The 20798-nt window shown below is 41.3% G+C and overlaps 1 protein-coding gene across 3 annotated transcripts in view; it reads left to right on the top strand.

Moving 5' to 3' along the window:
• The first annotated feature begins 10071 nt into the window (after positions 1–10071).
• slc25a26 (solute carrier family 25 member 26) overlaps positions 10072–20798 on the top strand; it is a 47717-nt gene continuing 36990 nt past the window's right edge. For 2 of the 3 annotated variants that reach the window (XM_067503674.1, XM_067503672.1), the window contains exons 1-5: positions 10072–10238; positions 11107–11263; positions 12373–12491; positions 18302–18406; positions 19176–19223. In XM_067503674.1, coding sequence (XP_067359775.1) covers positions 10206–10238; positions 11107–11263; positions 12373–12491; positions 18302–18406; positions 19176–19223 — 462 coding nt within the window. In that variant the 5' untranslated portion in view covers positions 10072–10205. The remainder of the gene's footprint in view (positions 10239–11106; positions 11264–12372; positions 12492–18301; positions 18407–19175; positions 19224–20798) is intronic. The other variant, XM_067503673.1, reaches the window with a different exon arrangement.

Raw genomic sequence — 20798 nt, 5'->3', positions numbered from 1 at the left:
AGTGGGCCTATACAATATTACGTAGGTGGTTATAATGTTGTGGCTGACACCAATAGACTGGTAAAAGTGATGCATTACTGCGTGAACTATACGAATATCAAAAATGAACCAGTACTAAAACACTGACCTGTTTTCACTTTTTAGATTTCAACTGTTATTGAGATGATACCACTCCATCTACTAATACTTCAGACATTAAAAATGTGACATGGACCCCCAACAATGCACACCTATCAGTCAAAATGGCTAAGAACCACTGGCTTTAAATTTTAAAAATACTTTGCGTCTTTTACGGAAAATCTACAAACATTGGTCAAATAAGTGTTGAATAAAAAGCAAAATGTAACGTACTTCCACAGAAATGTATAACTCCACATTCAACATTGCTTTTAATGTTTGATGTCTTGTGTAACTACACTTTGACATGTGACCGGGACACCCCAGGGTTCAAACCACTGACCGTGCACCTTGTGGAGAAGTGCTCTGCCAACCACACCAAAGCCTTTATCATCATATTTATTTAATAATATGAACACATACATATGAACAATACTTATAGAATAGTGGATGTTCCCTCACAGGTGTGAGTAGCAACTAGTATTATAACAAACTAATTTACCAAGATGTTTTTTAATTGTACAAATAAGTTGTCCATATTATTCACATTAGTTGTTTTTAATATTTAAGCTATTTTACCAGTGGAATTTCTTTTTCCCCTTAAGTAATGTTGATGCCATTGGAAAAGTGTAAAACACACATTGAGGTTTGCTCACTTAACGCCATGAGTTACATGCAGTTAACAAGCTATGACTTGACGTGGAAATGTGCAGAGAAAAACAAGATGGCAGACATGGTGGTCACAGCCATCCTCAGTGGGATCCCATGCTCAGCTCCAGAAGAGGTGCAAGATATTTATCTTTTGGGTGTGTTGCGTTAGAATTTGTTCTAGAAATTCAAGTGCATCACATTTCCCCATATGACAAATTCTTATTCTTAACAAACATTTTAAAATGTCCAACGCTGTGTTCTACAAATGTTTCCTGCACTGTCTCATTTTACAGTATATTGACGGAGGAAATCATTGCAGAGATGAATTATAATATTAGCACGTTAAGAGGTTATTATCACACAGTTAAATCCAATATATAATGGTTGACATTTTGTCAATTTGAGGAAAACTAATTATACTTGCAGGCTTCATGAGGGAAGATGATATTTGGCTCAGAGTGGCCCAGTCAGATGGAACACATGCAACTGGTATTTGTGAATTATTGTTTTTTGTTGTTTCATTACATCTTTATTTCCCAAAAAATGAACTGCAAATGAACTGCAAAGTGTATTTCACAGAATAAAATAACTGCTAAAATAATTGTTTCTCCTTTTTAAAATTGGCTAATCAATCATGTGCTGTGTTAGTGCAGCGTTTGACCACTAGATGACACCCTGATACCACAGTAAAGCAGTTCCAAGCTGCCCAAATGTTTCTAAAGGTTAAAGCTTCTCCCTCAGTGCTCACTCTTTGGGCTTTGAAAGGTCATCATTTGCAAGCAGAGGACAATCTGATGTAACATTTATGTTGTAGAATCATAATCATCCCCTGCAACAGGGTGCGGAGATGATGATTATCACAGTTTGAGTGATATTCTAATTTTCACTCTCACAAACTTCTCCAATGCAACCTGAAGGTGAATGGTTTTTATAGGGGGAGGCCGTCTGGTCGTGTTCACATTGTAATATCTCCCGATCATAAGCCTCTTCTACGAGTCTCCCAGCAGTATGAACATTTTCTCACATTCATGCTAATAATTTGTCTGAGCTCTCGTGTGAATAATAGCATCACAAAGTGTCAGTGTGTCCCACCGATGCCAGATTGGACCCAGTCTATCAGCTCACAAAGGGATGAATCAAATGTCAGTGTGACAGAGAGCATATGGCAGTGGATCCATATTTCTATTAGGCTCTACAGACAGGACAGATAGGACTGGATTGCCAAGCATGTTTGTGCATATTTTACTGTTATGCAGCTCTTCCATCTTCACTGACCTACAGCGGTGGTGATAGATATGGCCCCATGGAATTAACACATAAATGGGCGCACACAGACACACACACACACACACACACACAGCACACACTATCCTTGTCCTCCTCTCCCATTTTATGTGCATGTCCTGAATCGATCCTTACAAAGCGAATATATCTCTACATGTTTCTGCCACAAGAGCCACTCCACGACTTCTCATTCTGGCTGAGACGGGGGACCTGTGTTATTGATCCATCTGCTGCAGCCCGAAGGCAATGACTGCCAGTGAAGATGAAATCTACTTGTTCGCAGCTGGTCCCTCTGCTGCCGAAGCCTGTAGTGCTTTGCAGGCTATTGGCAGGCCACACATCAAGTGTGGGCTCTGAGACCCAGATGACACTGGTGAATACTGACTGAATATTGACTCCGTGGTGTAGTAGTAGGATTCACAGGTGAAGTTTAAGCTTTGAGGGGTTAAAGAAAAAGAAAAATAACCAGAGGAAATCAGTCTTTTGGTAGTATTTTGTTTCATTTCTACAACCGACATCTACATCCAAATTATTCCTCCATTATTTCTCCATGTTTATGTTAGGAGCCTATCCCAGCATGGTTCAAACCCAGGATCTTCTTGGTGTGAGGTGACAGCCCTAATCACTGTTCCACTGTTTCACCTGCAATTTTCATATGAAACATGGCTTGAAGAGGTGATGTGAGGTTGCCCGTGATGGTGCCAGTGATTTTGATGAAACAATTGCTCTTGCTAGCAGCAGATAACGATAAAGAATCAGAGAGCTGTGCAGTATCGTACAGGGCTTTGTGGAGCGTTAAAGCAGTGCTGAGGGATCAGCCACTAGAGGACAATCAGGCTTGGCAGAGTTATCTGTCACTGCAACCACAAAGACGGAGCTGCATTAGTGGAGTCAACAAGGTGTTTCTGACCACACAAAATTCAAAGGGTTAAAGAAATTCTTGTCTGAGAATTTCTGAGATCTTTGTTGTTTTAGCCTTCACGCATGACAATTAACCCTCCATTTCCCCTTCACATTGACTTTTAAAGTGTAGCAGAATAGAGTAGAAAAGGAAAAACGAGTAGGAAAAAAAATCTTCTTAATAGAAAATGCAAAAGGCAGCAATAGGGTGAATTATAAAGAAGAGAGACTCAGCGAAGTGATTTATCAAAGGGTACAGGATGCTGCAAACAAAGCTCATATGATTCATTTTGCAGCTCTCTGTGTAGTATTGTTGTTTGGGTGCTCTCACCTTCTCCTCCTCAGCACTCGGGCCATGACAAATGCAAGTGTCACCTGTGACTAGAAGCCAAAGCAGCAAAAGGCCAGTCACTTAATACCAGCAGAGGGAGGAAGTCAGCCACACTAGTTGTGATGAATAGATACCATATCTCCTTTGAGATACTTTTGTGTAAGAGGCTTTTTTGTGGGGAGACTGGCTGTACATTTTTCCTGCTTTCTTCACCAGTCAGCACATTTCTTCAAAGAGGCTTCGTGCAGTTGGTTTGTTTCTGTCTCACTGTTGCTCCCAAACACATTTGAAACCATTGTACTAAGGCTTCTACACTTATTTGTAACACATGAATATATTAACATATATATTCTTTAAAGTTTTTTTTGGTAGTAACTTAGATCTGAAAACTTAGTTTTCTCAGGAAATGCTCATTTTAAAACACTGGTACAGTTCTTCAAATGGCAATATTTATTTTGTATGACTCTAAGGCAAAAATTGAAAAAAGGTTCTCAAAACAAATTTAAATGACTATGAAAAACAAACTGCTTTCATTTTAAAGTGCATGCATTTAAATCTTAATGTTGCATCCAGTGTTTTCAAGATGACCTTTGAAGTCATGATGGGAAACATTGACATCATCTCTCCGCTAAACTGATACAGAAATGACAGGGGGACATGCTTTACATGGATAACATAACATTAGCAAACAGAGCCTCAGTTTAATATCATGAGCTAAACGCTAATGTCAGCAATACTAATGTGCTCGTGATGGCAACTCTAACAAAGTGATGCTGCTTTATATCACAGGAGAGTGGGTAATGGATGCCCCCATTCTAATCCGCGGTTGGCTTCATCCTTTCTGTGGAATTTGCATAGTCTTCCTGTGCTTGCGTAGGTTTCCTCCCACAGTCCAAAGACACGCATGCTGGGTTAAGAGATGACTGTAAATATGAATGTGAGTCTGTCTGTGTATGTCTCTCTGTGCTGGACTTGAAGACCTGTCCAGGGTGTACCCTGCCTGTCTGTGATTGGACCCAACACAACTCTGAACTCTGAAGCCATTTAACCTTTGCACCAAAGACATGTGACTAGGCCAAAATAATGTATAATATCGCAAAGTGTGTCAGAATCATCTTTTGACCAACGTTACAACATATAATAATTATAAATGTGTCTTCAGCAATTTTCTCCACAGTGTGGAACAAGCCTGACAGGTGATGCTTCTATTGCAATCACATGTGTGATTGTACGTGTCCTAACTGCTCTGACTTGTGGGACAGCCCCTCACTCAACTCCCCTGCTCTCACTGGGACAATAGCAACTGGAGAACAGAATCCATCAGGGTGTACTGTGGTGAAATTAATCACTGCAATCAATGGCAACTAGTGAAGCCATTGGCGCTGATGCTGCTGCAGAGGAGGAGACATCAGGAGCACTTTGCCTTGTCTGTGATCTATCTATCTTTACAGAGGAGCTAGGTATGCAATCAATATACTACAGGCAGCTCATATTTCACTGTTGACCCAGCAGGGATGAAAGGGCAGTGGGGAAGAAAGGGGAAGGGGACGATGGGGATAATGACACAACTTTGCTGGGCTCTTGGGGGGTCAATCTCGAGAGCAGAGAGTTTGGAGCAGAAACAGGTGATGCGGATGCAACTAAAGGTGAGAAAAGGCGAGAGAAGTTTGGAGTGTGACGTAGGAGTCAATAGTGCAGTAGAGGCTTATAGGCTACGTGGACGGCAGCGCCGCTTGACAGCTTGTCGATTCAGTGAATTTATAATGAATCTTCTTTTATTCTCCTCTTTCTTTCTAACCTTTCTTTACTCCCTTTATCTCACCTCCCTCCTCCTCTCTCCATTTGGAGCATCACTCCCCCCCCCCCCCCCATCCTGTCACAGACTCATGTAGCCTATCATCCCGAGAGTAAAAACAAAGAGTTATATGAAAGGCACTTAGTCGCATTTCCTCCTACCCCTGCTGTTGCAATGTCCTAATGATGCAAATGTTAGGCCGGCTAATGAGCAGGAGCTATGTTTCTGCTGAAGTTTACCGCACTGCTCGACCACCCTGTCTCATGAATAATGTCACTGTGTCAGAGTCAAGATGTGTGTTCCTCTCAGCTCACAAATAATGACCATTACAGATGGTGCTTTCTCAAAGTGCATTCAAAGAAGAAAAAAAAGGCACTTGTTGGTTTGTAACATTGTCCAAAAGGACCAAGAGGGTCTTTTAAAGGAAGATAATGAAAATTCATAATAAAGAATCTGGATGTAGGCAATGTGCCCTGTCTGAAATGGCACACACACAAATAGTGGTGTACGCAAACACAAGCCGACGGAAGAAGTGTCTAAAAACTTCAGGTGGAACTCTGAGTACCCTCTCACCTGAGCGACTCTCATAACCTTTTGACTCGGAGTTCATGCTGGCTGTCACCGAACACGCATGCCTCTTACGGAGAGCGAAACCAATAGATGTTGGCTCTGTGTTATTACAATAACCCTTATGGCTGCATGCACTTCTCTCCCTCCCCACCTAGTGGCTTAATCCTCCATTCTTTCAACCTTCAGTTTTTCAAAGACAGCCTGCGGGCTAGAATTGCCCTTTGCTAACTTATGGCTGACAGCAAATAAGTTCCCTTCTCGTCTCCTCCCTTTTATCTCTGAGATCATACTCTGAGTGGGTCAAGATCAATGGTGCTCCCTGCAAATCTGCCCAGACTCTAGGTGCTTCTCATTGACCTTACACTGGGGTAAGTTGAGCGCTCCTATTTTCATTCAGTCAGTTTTCTATTCAGTGCAGTGGATAAATTCACCAATTATATGCAGAGCTTTTATCAAAAATGTTGATGCCAACCGCTTCTAGTCTACTTGAGCGTCGTAGCCTTAAACTGCAAGCTGCACTCTTGACACGTATCTGGTTGAAATCATTTAGGAACAAGTGGAACTGACAAACAGCTTATAGGTGTTAAAAGGCCGAAAGGTGAACTTTTCATCACTGCTGAGGAAATAAATAAATAGTTCAGAAGCTAAGAACTAAGCAAGAGCTACAAGACTCATTCTCAACTTCTAAGATGTAAAAAAAAAAAGGATTATCTGTGTTCCAGTGCTATTTAGAAACTTCTGCCATTTGTGCACTTTTAGCATCACCTTGCAAACCAGTCCATTGAGACTTACAGGAATACAGCATTTGGAGCACAATGACAAAAATCCTAATAACCAAGGACGTACCGTGACAGGGTGATAAATGGCTTTACATGCTGGAACAGACAGAACTCTGGACACTGCAAACTTCCCAACACAAACCAAAAGAAAAAAAAATCAATTTAAGGTATAGCATAGAATTAATGTGCTGTATTGACTGAACTGGAGGAGAACAAAATAGGTCTGTCTTATAAGGGAGACCTGTACAATGACAGTGTCACAATGAATAATCATTGCATATGTTCAGCAGAGTAAAACATGAGTAAATCACACAATTAAAAGAGACAACAAGCAACAAGGAAATGCTTAGACACTTCTCCTCTGAAGTTTTTAAGTGCCGCATCAAGACAGTAAAAGAAAGCAGAGTGTGTCATCCGTGTCCGTCCTAAGGCCTAATGCATATCAAGTCAGCAGAGACAACAGACCGGTCCAGATCCAGCTGCATGCAGCTCTCATCCAATGGGATTCCTGAGAGACCAGCTTCAACAAGATGGATGACGAGCACCAAGCTTCAAAGTGGGCGCATTCAACCCTGACATCATTGGGTCCGGGCTGAATAAAGAGGTGGTGGCCCCTCGCCTGCTTTTCTCTAATAGGAGGTGCTGTCTGGCTGACAGCAGCACATAAATAACCCAGTTGGTGTGTAGCTGGAAAAGAACACAGTCACCTGAGCACACTCACTCAAGTGCATCGTAAGGAAGAGGTTCAAATTTGATACATTTTGTTGTTTGATCTATGTACAACTGAACATACAGTATTGCTTTTATAGATTAATGTAAATTTTAATGGTTGTGGGCAAAATATCATCTTAGAATTTAGCACCAATTTAGGTTAAATTAAGTCCGGTTTTGTTTCAAAACTTGGCTTTGTTTCCCCATCTGGTTCTTCTCCCACAGACCTCCTCCTCCTTTTACCCTCATGTGATGTCACAGATGAGGCAGAAAGTCCTGGGAATCTCAGGACCACACCTCACATTTTCTGCCTTCATTTTCTTGAGAATGATGAATTTGACAGAGGGGGTAGAAGTACTCAAACTCAATATTCAATTAAAAGTGCAAGTATTTGCCTAAATTATGACTTGACTAGCCCTGTAAATTCTTTAATCAAGTTGCAGTACAAAAGTCAATGCTGTAAAATTTAGTAGTCCTCTAAAAATTATCTAATCCAGATTGATTTGCCAAATGTGAAAATGATGGCAAAGAAAAGTTACAGTAATTAATTAAAAGTAAGGGCCAAGGCAACCAAGATAGTTGGTGTGCAACAAAAATGGCACAGTTTGAGCACAATAAATACGGACAGGTGGTAATCCATAATAATACATCATAATTTAGTATTAGTTAGTTAAATTTGGTTTTCATCTGCAAAAGTTAATTAGTAAATAATGTTTATAATAATGTAGTGGAGTAAAAGCACAACATTTTCCCAAAGAAGCATGAAAATACTTCAGTAAAGATTAATTACTGCAAACCTTGCAAGCCTATGCAAGTACAGCATTTGAGTAAAAGTACTTAGTTACTTACCACGTTGGAATTTGATAATGATGATAAATTAATCTATTTAGAGATGCGTTTTGGAGGTGAAGCTGGCAGCTAAAGTCCCAGCCAATTCATGAAACAGTCTGCCAACCAGAACACTGGAGACAGACAGACATCAGATCAGAGGGCACTTCTTTCACAGTTGCTCTTCCAAAACAGAGGGCAATCAAAGAAACACCAGTCTTTTTTTTTTTTTTTTTAAAAAAGGGCAACTACTTTCATCACACTGTGTTGTCTTTATCAATTTGTGTTCATTCTAGGTATGTACCATCTGACTGACAGAACAAAATCTGGGTGGTACGAGTAAAAAAAAAAAAAAAAGCAGTGCTCGTCCCCTCCCTCATCATCACCACTGTGATACCCTTGAGTCTACAGGTCAGACAGTGGTTGTACTAGCACAGCTTCCAGGTGTGAGTGTGTGTAACTGTACAAATGTAATACGGTGTTCCTGAAAAACAGACTTCTCGGCATAAAGTCTTTTTTTTGTTTTGAAAAAAAAAAGATAAAAAATTGTATTTTAAACATAAAAATGTAGGCTATATTAAAAAGCATAAATATCGTGGATGCGCTCTTGGGACTTTCACCCACAATCACTTGATTTATGACCAGTGCAAACACCAATCAGCTTCCTAATTATGTCCTAATAATGTGATAGTGTACAGAGGTCAGCATGACCACTCTGAGCAGTCTGTAGCTACACAACCACATACACAGCAAATGTGATACACTGTGTGCAGAGGTAGTAGAAGTACACAAACACAATACTCAATTAAAAGTGTGATTGCCACTTCAAATCTTTTACTTAAATAAAATTACTAAGCAGATTATCTACTTTTTACTTGAAGTGCAAAAGTAAAAGTATTCACTAAGAACAGAATGCATTTTGAAAATGCTGGTTATGTAAATATAGCAAAACATGTAGTTGATAAAGGTGGTGAAGATAGAGCTGATTTAAAATATGTATTTGTAAAAGAAATACAACCCCAATTCAAAAATAGTGGGGATGATGTGTTAAACAAAAAAAAAAAAAACGTTTTTTTTTTAATTTGATGGCAGCAACACGTGAGCGACAAGTTGGAACAGGGTGATGTTTACCATTGTGTAGTTTATCCCCTCTTCTTTTAACAACTGTCTGTAAATCTCTGGGAAGTGAGGAGACCAGTTGCTGGGGTTTAGAAGAGGAATGTTGTCTCATTTTTGTCTTTGTTAATGCTGCCTTACCAGAAGTGTAAACTGACCACGCCTTAGGCACCAGTGCACCCCCATACCGTCAGAGATGCAGGGTTTTGAACTGTCCACTGATAATAAGCTGTATGGTCCCTCTCCTCTTTAGTCCGCAGGGGAGATGGTATCCATGGTTTCCAAAGTTGTTTTGCCTAAGACCATTTTAAATGAGCTTTGGATTGTGTTCACATATGGCTTCTTCTTTACATGATACAGCTTTAACTGTGTTCACAGTGATTTCTGGATGTGTCCCTGAGCCCATGCAGTGATGTCCAGTAGAGAATCAGGTCTGTTTTTAATGCAGTGTCACCTGAGGGCCACAAGATCATGAGCATCCAGTTTTGACCTTCAGTCTTATTCACTGCACACAGAGATTCCTCCTGAGTCTCTGAATCGTTTGATTATATTAGATATTGTAGATTTCAATTCTTAGCAATTTTACATTGAGGAACATTTTTCTGAAATTGTTCCACAATTTTTAGACGTAGTTTGTCACAGATTGGTGATCGTCTGCCCATCTTTACCGAAATGCTTCTTTTATACCCAGTCATGTTACTGACCTGTTGCCAGTGAACCAAATTAGTTGTCAAATGCTCCTCAATTAGATTTTTTATTTGCAACAATTACTTTTCCAGCCTTTTGTTGTATCAAAACTTTATAATAAAAAACAGTTGACCTAAATATTTTGGCTATTTGTCTATTTTTACAAATGTATTTTTGTTGTGTTTATTGTTTGTATTTGTCAGTGCAATTTTCACACACGCACACACACACACACACTCGGGCGGTTGTTTGAATGTCACGTGACGACCAACGTTTATACGCCTCATGACGTAATACGGAAGTAATTCAGCTAAGATGGCAGCGTCCTTGACAGGCATGTTTTGATTTCAGCACAGTGTGAAACAGTCGGAATGAATGAATGAGTCCCACATTTATGGTCTGTACGTCTGACAAACCGAGATTTTGATAGCTGAACATGCAGAGAAGAGAGTATATCTCCTCCTTGGTGGTAAGGTGGTCGCTTGCTACAAAGTCTACGCTTTTTTATAAGCCGACCAACCAACGTGAAATGAAAACTATTTAATGTTTTATTAGTGGACGGACAGTTTGACAGTGTACTGTATTTTAAAGACAAAAGCGCATAGGTAGTGTATTGTTCCTGTGCCGCGGGCTAGGCACTACTAGATAAAGTCGCTTACAAAATATTTGACTTGACGAGCTAAAAACAAGCCAGGACCCGTGTAACCAAAGCTAGTGCTCAGGGTGTTAACATTTGAAAGCCTACGTTAGCAAAATGACTGATCTTCTGAGCTCAGATGCTACACAGACTCAGAAAAGACAAAACGGGTGATCTGACATGGAAGCTTGTTTAGCTAATTTGGTTTTAGAGTGGATCTTCACAGATCTCCCACATAAAGTTAAAATAACTCCCTTTTATGTGATGTTTTAAAAGTGATATAGTTCTAAATGCACTTGGTAAAATCTGGAGAATATGCATTGCATGGTTATTGACTTATATGAACTTAAATGACCGAACCATCACCACATGTTATTACGGTTGTAGCTGATTGGTGTAAATAAAGTCACTTTGTTCCTGAGCAGCTGCAGCTGCTGAAACATTGCATCAAACAATGCATTAATAGTCTACTAATATAAGCAAAATTAAAAACCCGTCCATGGCCAAGAAAATGTTTCCAAATGATGCCTGATGTTCCCATTTGTCTTCCAGATGTGTAATTTGGCAACTTCTTCAAACTTTCCCAAAGTATTTTTCAGTTCATGCAGTTTTAAATACAAGATCCAAATTTTTGCTATACCGTTGGTGTAAAAGCTCCACGTCTTACAAAGTAGTTTCACATTGATACGCATTTCCCCAGGCAGGTGGCTGTGCAGGGATGTTTGTAGATCTCACCCTCTTCCCCCTGGACACCATTAAGACCAGACTGCAGAGTCAGCAGGGCTTCTACAAGGCAGGGGGCTTTAGGGGTATCTACGCTGGGGTCCCATCTGCTGCTGTCGGCTCCTTCCCCAGTGGTAAGAAACTCATTGTTACAGCTGTATACGTGTTTGTGAAGACGTGGTTACCAAACAGTCAAGCTCCTTTATTGTTTGGGGTCATAATGAGTCTTCAACATAATAAGTATTTAAGTAGAGCTGCCTTTAGCTTTTCCGAATGAATTTGTTTGGTTGCTTGTCACGCCTGAAGTCACTTCACAAGTACGCCTTAGTGGACCTCTGTGTAGGTTTGTGGGTGTGGGTTACTCTAAACACTTTAGTAGTTCACAATCAAATTAGTTTTATTTCTTTGCTTTGCTTTGTGCTCTCAGGCACAAGCTTGCATCCTCATTAAATCAATTCAAGATGTGGGCTGTTTATTAGATTCTTCTCTTCATGAGATCATCCTTGTGGACTTTTTTGTTTCTATGTTGTTAGGCCATTCATGGTGATTTACAAAAGCTCCTACTCAATGAATTGATTAGTTGATCAACAGAAAATGTATTTTTCAACTTTTATTATATAGTTTAGAATTGATTCATCATACTTTAGAATTATGCCATTATTACTGCTCTCCTGTTTTAAACCATTGTATAGCAAGTACGGTATATTTGGTGTTGAGACTGTTGTTCTGGCAGTAGTAAACTAAGCTCTTCTGTGATTACAGCAGTAATGTTTTTGAACCGTAAGCTTTATTAAAGAGTGACTGATTAAGATGAGATATTGGAGTTATATTTTGTTGTTTCCTCTTTGTTTAGGAATTCAAGCCTTGTGTAGCTTGGATTTTTTTGGAACAGTCGCAGTAAAGATTGAAAGCTTTCCGGTTGAGCCACACTTAAATTTTTTCTTTTTTTGCATGCACAGTAGAACTTTTTCATCTGTCGCATGCAGAGACACACACACACACACACACACACACACACACGCACACACACACACACACACACACACACACACACACACACACACACACACACACACACACACACACACTCACACCCACCCACCCACCCCTCATACACCCCCACCATACACCCCTACACACATACCTTTGTGTGTGTCCCCTGTCAGTGGTAGTGAGGGATATTAATTGCTATATGCTGGTTGACTAATGGGCCTTAAATGGCTGTGGTTCTGCTTGGTTTCAGCTGCTGCTTTTTTTGTCACCTACGAATGCACAAAGTCTCTGCTCGGGGCTGGGGGAGCGTTATCAGCACCACACGCGGCACCTGTCACTCACATGCTGGCTGCCTCCCTGGGTGAAATAGTAAGTCTTTCTGTCCGTTGTTCTCACCAACTTTTGTCTGCTCTCATGTGGATGTGTGCTCCTATTTCATTCTCCCAGTTCCTTTTAAAGTCATGTTTATTTTTTTAACTGATTCCATCTTTAGAAAGCCAGCTGTCTTACCCACTTGTTATTGCTCTTTTATCCACTTGCTTCTCCCTTGCCATTTCTTTCCCACCACTGTAACTCCCAAATGACCACCACCGACAGGCCTGTTAACGTTATTGCCTTTCAAATTTCACACACCACAATACAAGGGGGAGTGGGCAGTGGGTCTGTGGTTTTGGCTGTTGTTATTGAGCTCCAGCTGAATGAGTTATGGGGGCTTCCTCAGGACTGTCCCACTATTTCCCCTTCACCAGCTGGGTAAATATCATCACTGTACTGCCCATTGACTCATCTATGTTCCCAGCTCCGGCCCCCAGACTCTGCCAATTTAGTCTGGGGAATTTGGGCTAGGGACTAATGAGGAGCAGCGCAATTTCTTCAGCCCATCCTCTCCCAGTCACTTGCAGTGAACCACAGAATCTGAACCATATGGGGGCCAAAGGTATTGACTGACTTGAAGGGGGTTCTGAAAAGAGGGATGCCCCAGCTATACCACCACAGAGTATTAGGTATTCTGTATTCATAGCTTTTGGATGGATGTAATTTAGCCAAGTTTCACTTGTTTATGAAATGGACTTTTGCTGCATAGTAGGGAGTTCACTGTGCTTGTATTTTGGTGGCTTACATTGTTGAAAAGAAGACAGGTTAGTCTAATATTAGCATAAATTTAATAAGCATTGTCCTCTGCTTGTCGCATTCACTGTAAAGGTTATTGCAGATAGGGATCTGTGCATTTTTTCAGCTTTTTGTCTGTGGTAGAGTACACCAGTGTGAAAGGTGAGGCGGAGGTTATAGCTACCTTTGACCCATTTCCCGCTGTTCTGGATTTTGAGCACATCAAAGACCCAAATCCTTAGAGTGGAGCTGAGCAGAGCAGGGGCGATATCCCACTGCATTCTGGCAACTGGATACGTCTTGTTCAAAGAGAGTAATCTTCAGGCTTAGCTATGAAAAGCCTACCCTAGTGCTGCCCCTAGTTGTATGCAAAGACTAAACGCCTGCGCTATGATGCAACTGCTGCCACATACGGTTGTGTCTCTCCTCAGTCATTGCTAATGACTTTTAATTAAAAGTTATTGCACTGAGGGTCTAACAGAAGTGCTGGTGCAATCTTTGTTATGTCTGGTGCTGAAACAATTAGCTGGATGATCAGTTGGCAGATAGACAGAATATTAATAGAATCACTTTTGATAATCAGTTGATCATATAGGTTGTTCATCAAACAAGAATGGAAAGTCTTGTTTGGCGTGTGGCCATTTGGAAATTCAGTTCCTTGTGGCCCTTTTTCTTTTTTACATTGTTCTTTTGCCTACATCAGTCCAAATGTATGTTTGTTTAACACACATTACACTGAGCTCAGCAAAACTCCAGCAGATTTTTTACTAGCATTATGTTTCAGCTTTAACTGTGTGTCTTAGTTCGGCTGTGGCAGTATGGGATGGAGTCCCTTCTTTTCGCTGCTGCTCTACTCCTGCTAGTTTGTCTTTCAATGACAGCGGCTAGATGCAGACATATTTTGACACAGGAACTTAAAGAACCAGAAGAAACTTTTTTTTTGGTCCTTGTCGGGTTTCCCCACTCTACCCCTTCATCCGCCCGTGATTATGTCCCCAGGAGTCCATTTAGTTGTGTTTAACCAACTGCTTCCACACTGCAGCGTTAACAATAGAAGCTTTATGGGAGGTATTGCTTTGCTAATCTCACCCCCCAAGATTTCCTCTGTGAATCGTGCACTCAACTTGGCACTTACTTACTCTATGTGGACTTCCTTCAAAAAGTATTGGGATCCTACTGGGGGGAGTCATAATTCATAATTTATAACTTATAAAGTACAAGATGGGCATTGAAAGAAAGAAAAGAGAACATGTGTACAGACTTAAATCGAAGCAGTTGTCATCTTTATAGTCAAGGCTTTGGTATAACAGATGTTCGTCGATGGAGAGGAGGAACAACAAGCTTCATCATTGTAGGCAATGTATGTGGAAAAGAGAATTAGAAAGTAAAGGAATCATTATTGTTACAAATCATGTAAAGTTAAAGGTCTTAATCGTGATCAGAGTTGTGGGGGTGAAGATTCAAGGGAGAGAGCTGTTAGATAGTGATCTTCAAAAGACAAATCTCATGACGTTTCTGTATTAATCCACTTAATGCCTGGCTTAACTTGTAAACATAATAGAAGTAACAGAGAGGAGGAGGACAGTTGGAAGTTTCAGAGAAAAATAAGGTTAGGGTATTGTTAGGAGTAGCCCATTCAGTGTGTCCCTGTGTTTGTGTGACTGTGGTGGTGGGACGCTCCCATAAAGGATGTGTAGGCTGATGGCGTCTGTCAGGCTCTAGCCGGCTGTTATCCAGCCATTAGATCAGATTGATCTTCATTCCCATTCGCTCGACGTCTACCCTGAAAGCTCATTTGTCAAGGCCAGGCGGTGGGCCACTCTCGCATCTGTAACCCCCCTACCCCCACCACCACCACCACCATCATCAGCACATTTCTCTAGGAGGATGTACTGGAAAATACACTGTGACATGACAAGATAGGGGGACGGAGAATAGGAGGGCACACACAGGAGGAGTTTTGGGGGGTTGGGGTGGGAGGCTGGCAGCCACTTAACTTGGCACTGAGAAATAATCCATGCATCACCTCAGAGGAGTGCCACGCTTCGTTATTTATTGGCTGTTCTTTCGAAATTAGACAGAGACAGTGTCCTCGTCTTGTCCCTCTTCCTTTGCTACCCTTTTTCTTCCCTCCCTTTTTACTTCGTTATTTGTCATTCCTTATTTCAGTCTTTATTGGCAGGAAAATGCTTTTCCAGAGCTTTATGATCAATGAGGAATTCAGGGCTGCAACATAAAGTCTTTTAGGAGCAGAGGTTTTGTCATCTCCATAGGCTTTTACAGATTGACATTTTTTTTTAAGCAGGGCTGTGGCGTTGGGTGTAAAAACACTATTTTTCCATCATAGATTAGGGTAGATTGTGTAAAATAAGAGATTAACAAACATTTCAGCTGCCGTCAGTTTTTGGATTTGGTTGGGCATTGTTAGGAGTGAGGACCACTGTGACACTTAAAATAAAGTTACATTCTGTCCCATTATCTACTCAAGAAACTCACACTTTTCTCCCTCATTTGTTTGTTCTGCGGTTTTATTAAACTGCTTGTGGGACTGCAGCAGTTCCTCTTTGCCGAATTGTGAGTGCTGGAGCTGAATGCAGTGAATTGTAATGACAAATAAATCTGAATAATTGGGGCCCAGAACCGTTATTGCAGCCACTATGTTTACTATACCTGTTGTCCCTTTGAGGTGCCAAATGGTAATCCTGGTCCTGATTGACTGATCGCTGTGTCTCGATGGCCATGAGCAATAACAAAAAGAATTGTAGGAGGGATGTAATGACTCAATCGGCCAAATGATTTGCTGGCTGTGCCGATAATGTCCTGTGACTCTGTTAATTTCCCATTCCTTACTGTGGTTCCCCCATCATTGCGCGTCAGCTTCTTACCTTGTTGTTTGGCAGGCCAGTGCTGGAAATTGAAAACACGCTCTGTTATTTGGATTAACTACAGCAGGCCAAGGGAAACTGAACGGCTCCAATCACAGGCAGGCAGCCTCCTAATTAATGCTGCTTGGCGAATCCAACAGCTTGTAAATAAAGATAAATGGTAGCAGAAATATAAAAGACTGCCAATGGGTTTATAATAAGTTTACAAGCCAGAGGAAAGCAGTGAGAATGAAGGGCAAGCAAAGTAGGTGAAGGTAAAAAAAAAAAACGGAAGAAAAGTCTGTCCTACTGACAGCCCTCTTCTATAAAAGTGAGGTAATAGGAGTTACTTTTAACGATGAACATATATCTAGATCATTTCATCTTTCTTACTGTTTTCCTCTATTATCCAGAGTTTTTAATCCCAGCTCTCTTTTATGTTGCCTCGATCCGTTTTCACTGTTTCTACCATTTGCTGCTGTGTTCAGACATCTGAAATGGCCTCCGAGGCTTCACACTTAATCTTCTATCCACTCAACATCCTTCTCCCCATCCCTAGGCGTGCAAATTACTCCCAAATAAACAATGTCCCTAATTTATTTGGTATAATCTTTGGCTCATTCTGCCTTCCCCTCTGCACTGACAGGAGAGGAAAGGCTGACTCAACTCCAAGCCCCACATCCAATTACGTCAGTAATTACTTGTCATTGCCACTTTCTTTCTATTTAGCTGCCTTATTCGGCTCCTTTAGAGAATTGGTTTGGGGAAAACATGATGTACAATGTATTATAAATGGTAACTGACCAAAGCGAGGGCAAATGAGATCTCTGAGATGGATGCAGCCTGCTTGGCCATCATAGGAGGGGGGGGGTGCAGTTACACATTTGGCCACTTGGTGGTACTGTTGCACCGTGGTTAGGTTGTAGCTAGACTAGAGTATACTCTCCTGAAATACCAATACAAATTACACTGAATTCTGAGAAATTCACCAATGTAAGTCCTTTTGTTTTCATATTGTGTTAAAAGATAAAGAACTTGCATTCACCTGCAGCAAAGGCCAAAGCAAAGCTCAAAAATAATAATCAATAATCAATGGGATTTTAAGTGATAAAGAGCGAAAACCTTGCCTGCTCAAGTTCACAAGTTATATCCCGCTTTAGGCTCAGTCTGTGCTTTCGCTCCAGCGCTGCACACTTTTTCTTTCTCCTTTGTGATCCGCATACACTCATATTCATGAGGTGTCCCCTGATGTCTGGCAGAGGAGACGTCAGAGAGGACAAGACGCTAACAGAAGTGAGCCCCCCAACAGCCGTCTGGCTAGACTTACAGCAATACAGGCTTACCCTCCAGGGCCCACGTCTTCTGTAACTTCTTTTTGGGGAACAATGCTAAATCAGTATGGATAGCTGAGTGAAAAGGTAGCTAAACAGGAAAGATGGGCAGTTCATCTTTATTGCAGCCCCTCCATCACTCCCGGCTTCACGTTGCTGTGGCGAGGGTGGCACTGGCAGACTGGCATCTGTATGACCGAGGGGAGTCACAGCAGGGGGGGTGGCTCACCATTCGCTCGTTGAGATTGCTTGCCGTTAGCCGGCATTTCCGCTCCGATGCAGGATAAATGGGAAATCAAGTTGCCAGGTGGGCAGCTGAGCCTGTCTGCCTTTAGGGCGATGGGAGTTATGAAGCATAAATATTCATGTCTATCTTCACTAGCTGTTGGCAGTCCATATTTTTGTTGACATATGGTGGATGGGTTGGAAGATGTATCGGAGTGTGGTTATATCAGCGTCCATGTGTCTGGCCCCATCAGTGCGTTTGATGGAAGCACATGTTGTTGAAACACCGATACACAGTCAGCCTCATGACCTTTTTACCTGTTGCTCAGGTGTCAGGTCTACCGTGTGTACTGCTTTGTTAATTGAGCCAATTGCGCACTTACTAAAGCACTTGTTAGCCTGGCAGCTCAGAGCAAGTGCTCTCCTCAGGCTGTTCTATGGCAGGGCCACCTGCCACATATCAAAAGCACACACAGGCTGGTGTCATGTGCAGCAAAAGTGCACTCAAGGGAGTGTGTATTGCTCACAAACCAATCGGCAATGAAGTGTACGATAATGTCTCTATAAAAAGCCAATTATAAGGAGAAGCAGTACTGCAGATTATAGATGTGTTGATGACTGCTAACTTGGGCTCTTTTCCATCCTGTAGGTGGCATGTCTGATACGGGTGCCCACAGAGGTGGTCAAGCAAAGGACTCAGGCTTCTCCCTTTACCACCACTTACCACACGCTGCTGGCTGCACTCAGAGAAGAGGTACACCACAATTAAAGGCAATTCTGAAATTGACTATAATTGCTTTAATTTAATTTGGCTTTTATGTCTAGTGAAAGAGCTTAAAAGAAATCATTTGTGGCCAAAAGTGGTCAGGCGATCACAGCCTACGCCAAGCCCAGACAGAACGTGCCGAAAGCTGGTGTGTGGTCAAAAAGAACTACTTTATCGACATGCAGTCATGTCTGACTGCAAAAGTGTTTATTGCTCAAAGCTCAAATGGAAAGTTTATGATTGTAATTACCACACACTTTAGTCTTAAAGTGTGTCTTTAAGACATGTTTAAACAGAAGTGATGTACAAGTAGTTTCTGCAAAAGAGGCCCATCAGATTATGAATGTCAGAGTGCGGTTGAGGAAATTGTTAGACGCAATCATGGCATCAGGAAGGTGTGTCGGACAGAGTTCCGATGCTGTTTGACCATCCAACATTTTGCTTGGACCATATCAATGATTAGCTCCTTTCTCAGCAGTTACATTGACTAAAAGGAATAAAAACAAGACATAAAATGTTTTTATTTTTCATTAACCAATAAACAGAAAAAACCATTGTATAACTAATATGTGAAATTAAAATTCAGAGTTAAAGATTTATTTTCTATTTATTTGTATAACTTCAAAATTATTCAACTTAAAAACTTTATTTTTTTGGTCATCCTACGTCTTGGATCACATTCTCTCAGATTATATTATATCAAGTTGTGTTTGCAGTAAAAGTATGTTTGCTAAAATGTTCTGTTTCCTCCAAACAGGGTGTTCGAGGCTTGTACAGAGGATTTGGGAGCACGGTTCTCAGAGAGGTAGGATACATTTAAAGGGTTATCTCCCCTCTTGCTCTCTCGCTTGTTCTTGTTTGCTATCCACTTTAGATCACACACCACAACTAAACCAATAATCAATAATAGCTGTTCTAAAGCAGATCACACACTTGTTACATCTCTCTTTAGTAATGTTTAGTTTTACGACGTTGCAAAGCACAACTTACAGATTATATTAAAATCAAATTTACAAGTTTTTACTAGGGACAATTACTTGGCTCCTTGAATGCTGTGTAGTGAATTCTTTCTGATAGGTTGGATGAATATTGAGGCTTTCCACCATTCTGACTGAAGTCATTTTAATTTCTCTTGGGAATTATTCAGGTTAGAAATATTGATTTACATATTTTCCCCTCACTTTCATTTCATTCATTACTTGTTCAAGATGCTCTCCGTCCAATTGGAAGTACATCTGATTAATTAATGCAATTAGTTGCATTATAAAGGCGAAAACAAAACAAGGATAAATGAGAGCTGGGCTCTGCTCCCCTGACGGCTGCTTACCTTTTTGTAATAAGAAAGCCGCTTGTGTTGTTTGGTTCATGATCTTCTGTTTAATTGCATCTGCAGTGCATGATAACACAATATAACTGTAGCCAAAGCCGGCTGGATCTTCCCCAGCCTGCCTTCTAAGTTTCAATAGGACTGGGAAAGAAAATCAGGACGGCAGATGGAGAGGTAGAAAGAAGTGTATGAAGGTGACACTTGTCTTTCTATCCTGTTTTTAGGGAGGTGGTTGAGGGCGTAATCTAGTCCCCTCTGCTGTGCTAGCCTGTACTTATTTTCTGCCTCACTAAACTGATGTTATTCACGCAAATTCCATCTGGACAGCCAGGGAAAAAAGGACAACAAGACACTGTGATTTCTCCGAGGGGTTCTGAATAAATGAATACATTTGGAGGCTGGTGCACGGCCTGTGTGCATACTAACACTGGCAGATGAAACGCAATGGTGGCGGCAGGGATTCGGGGTGTGGGAACGGCAGAGGATGCTCCACAGTGATTGGCTTTGACGTGTGTCAGGATGGTAATTCATTTTCTCTCGGCCTCCTCCGCTATCTGCCTATCTCCCTCCTTTGGCCAAGCGACCCTGTCAAGATAAGTTTGTTTATGTGGTATGGCATCGTGCTTCCCTCCCCTCGCCGGCCCACTAATTGGGGTCCTCTCTGTGCTATATATTCATTAGTCAGCCTTCAGAAGGCATTTCTGATGGGCATGATGTCACATTAGTGCAGGTTGTGAGAAGTTCTCCCTTGGTGGGGAGGCTGGACTGGAGCTGGAAGGAAGACAAATGTGGATTTGATGATCCAGTTCAGATTGTAGCACACACATTTATGGTATTGCATCTACCAGCACAGGTTTAAAATAATTATGGTGGAAATTACACGGCACGACCCAAAGGGGGGTCTCAAGCTTATTTTAAAATTATATCTGGACTATCATCTATCTATCCATCTATCCAATCATCCATCACCTGCAACCACTTATGCTGTTCAGCGTTGCAGGGCGCTGGAGCCGATTCCAGCTGTCACTGGGCTAGAGGCGGGGTACACCCTGG

Source organism: Channa argus, chromosome 5 (genome assembly GCF_033026475.1).
Source record: "Channa argus isolate prfri chromosome 5, Channa argus male v1.0, whole genome shotgun sequence".
NCBI classification, from domain to species: Eukaryota; Metazoa; Chordata; class Actinopteri; order Anabantiformes; family Channidae; genus Channa; species Channa argus.
This window is presented reverse-complemented; position numbering and strand designations above follow the sequence as displayed.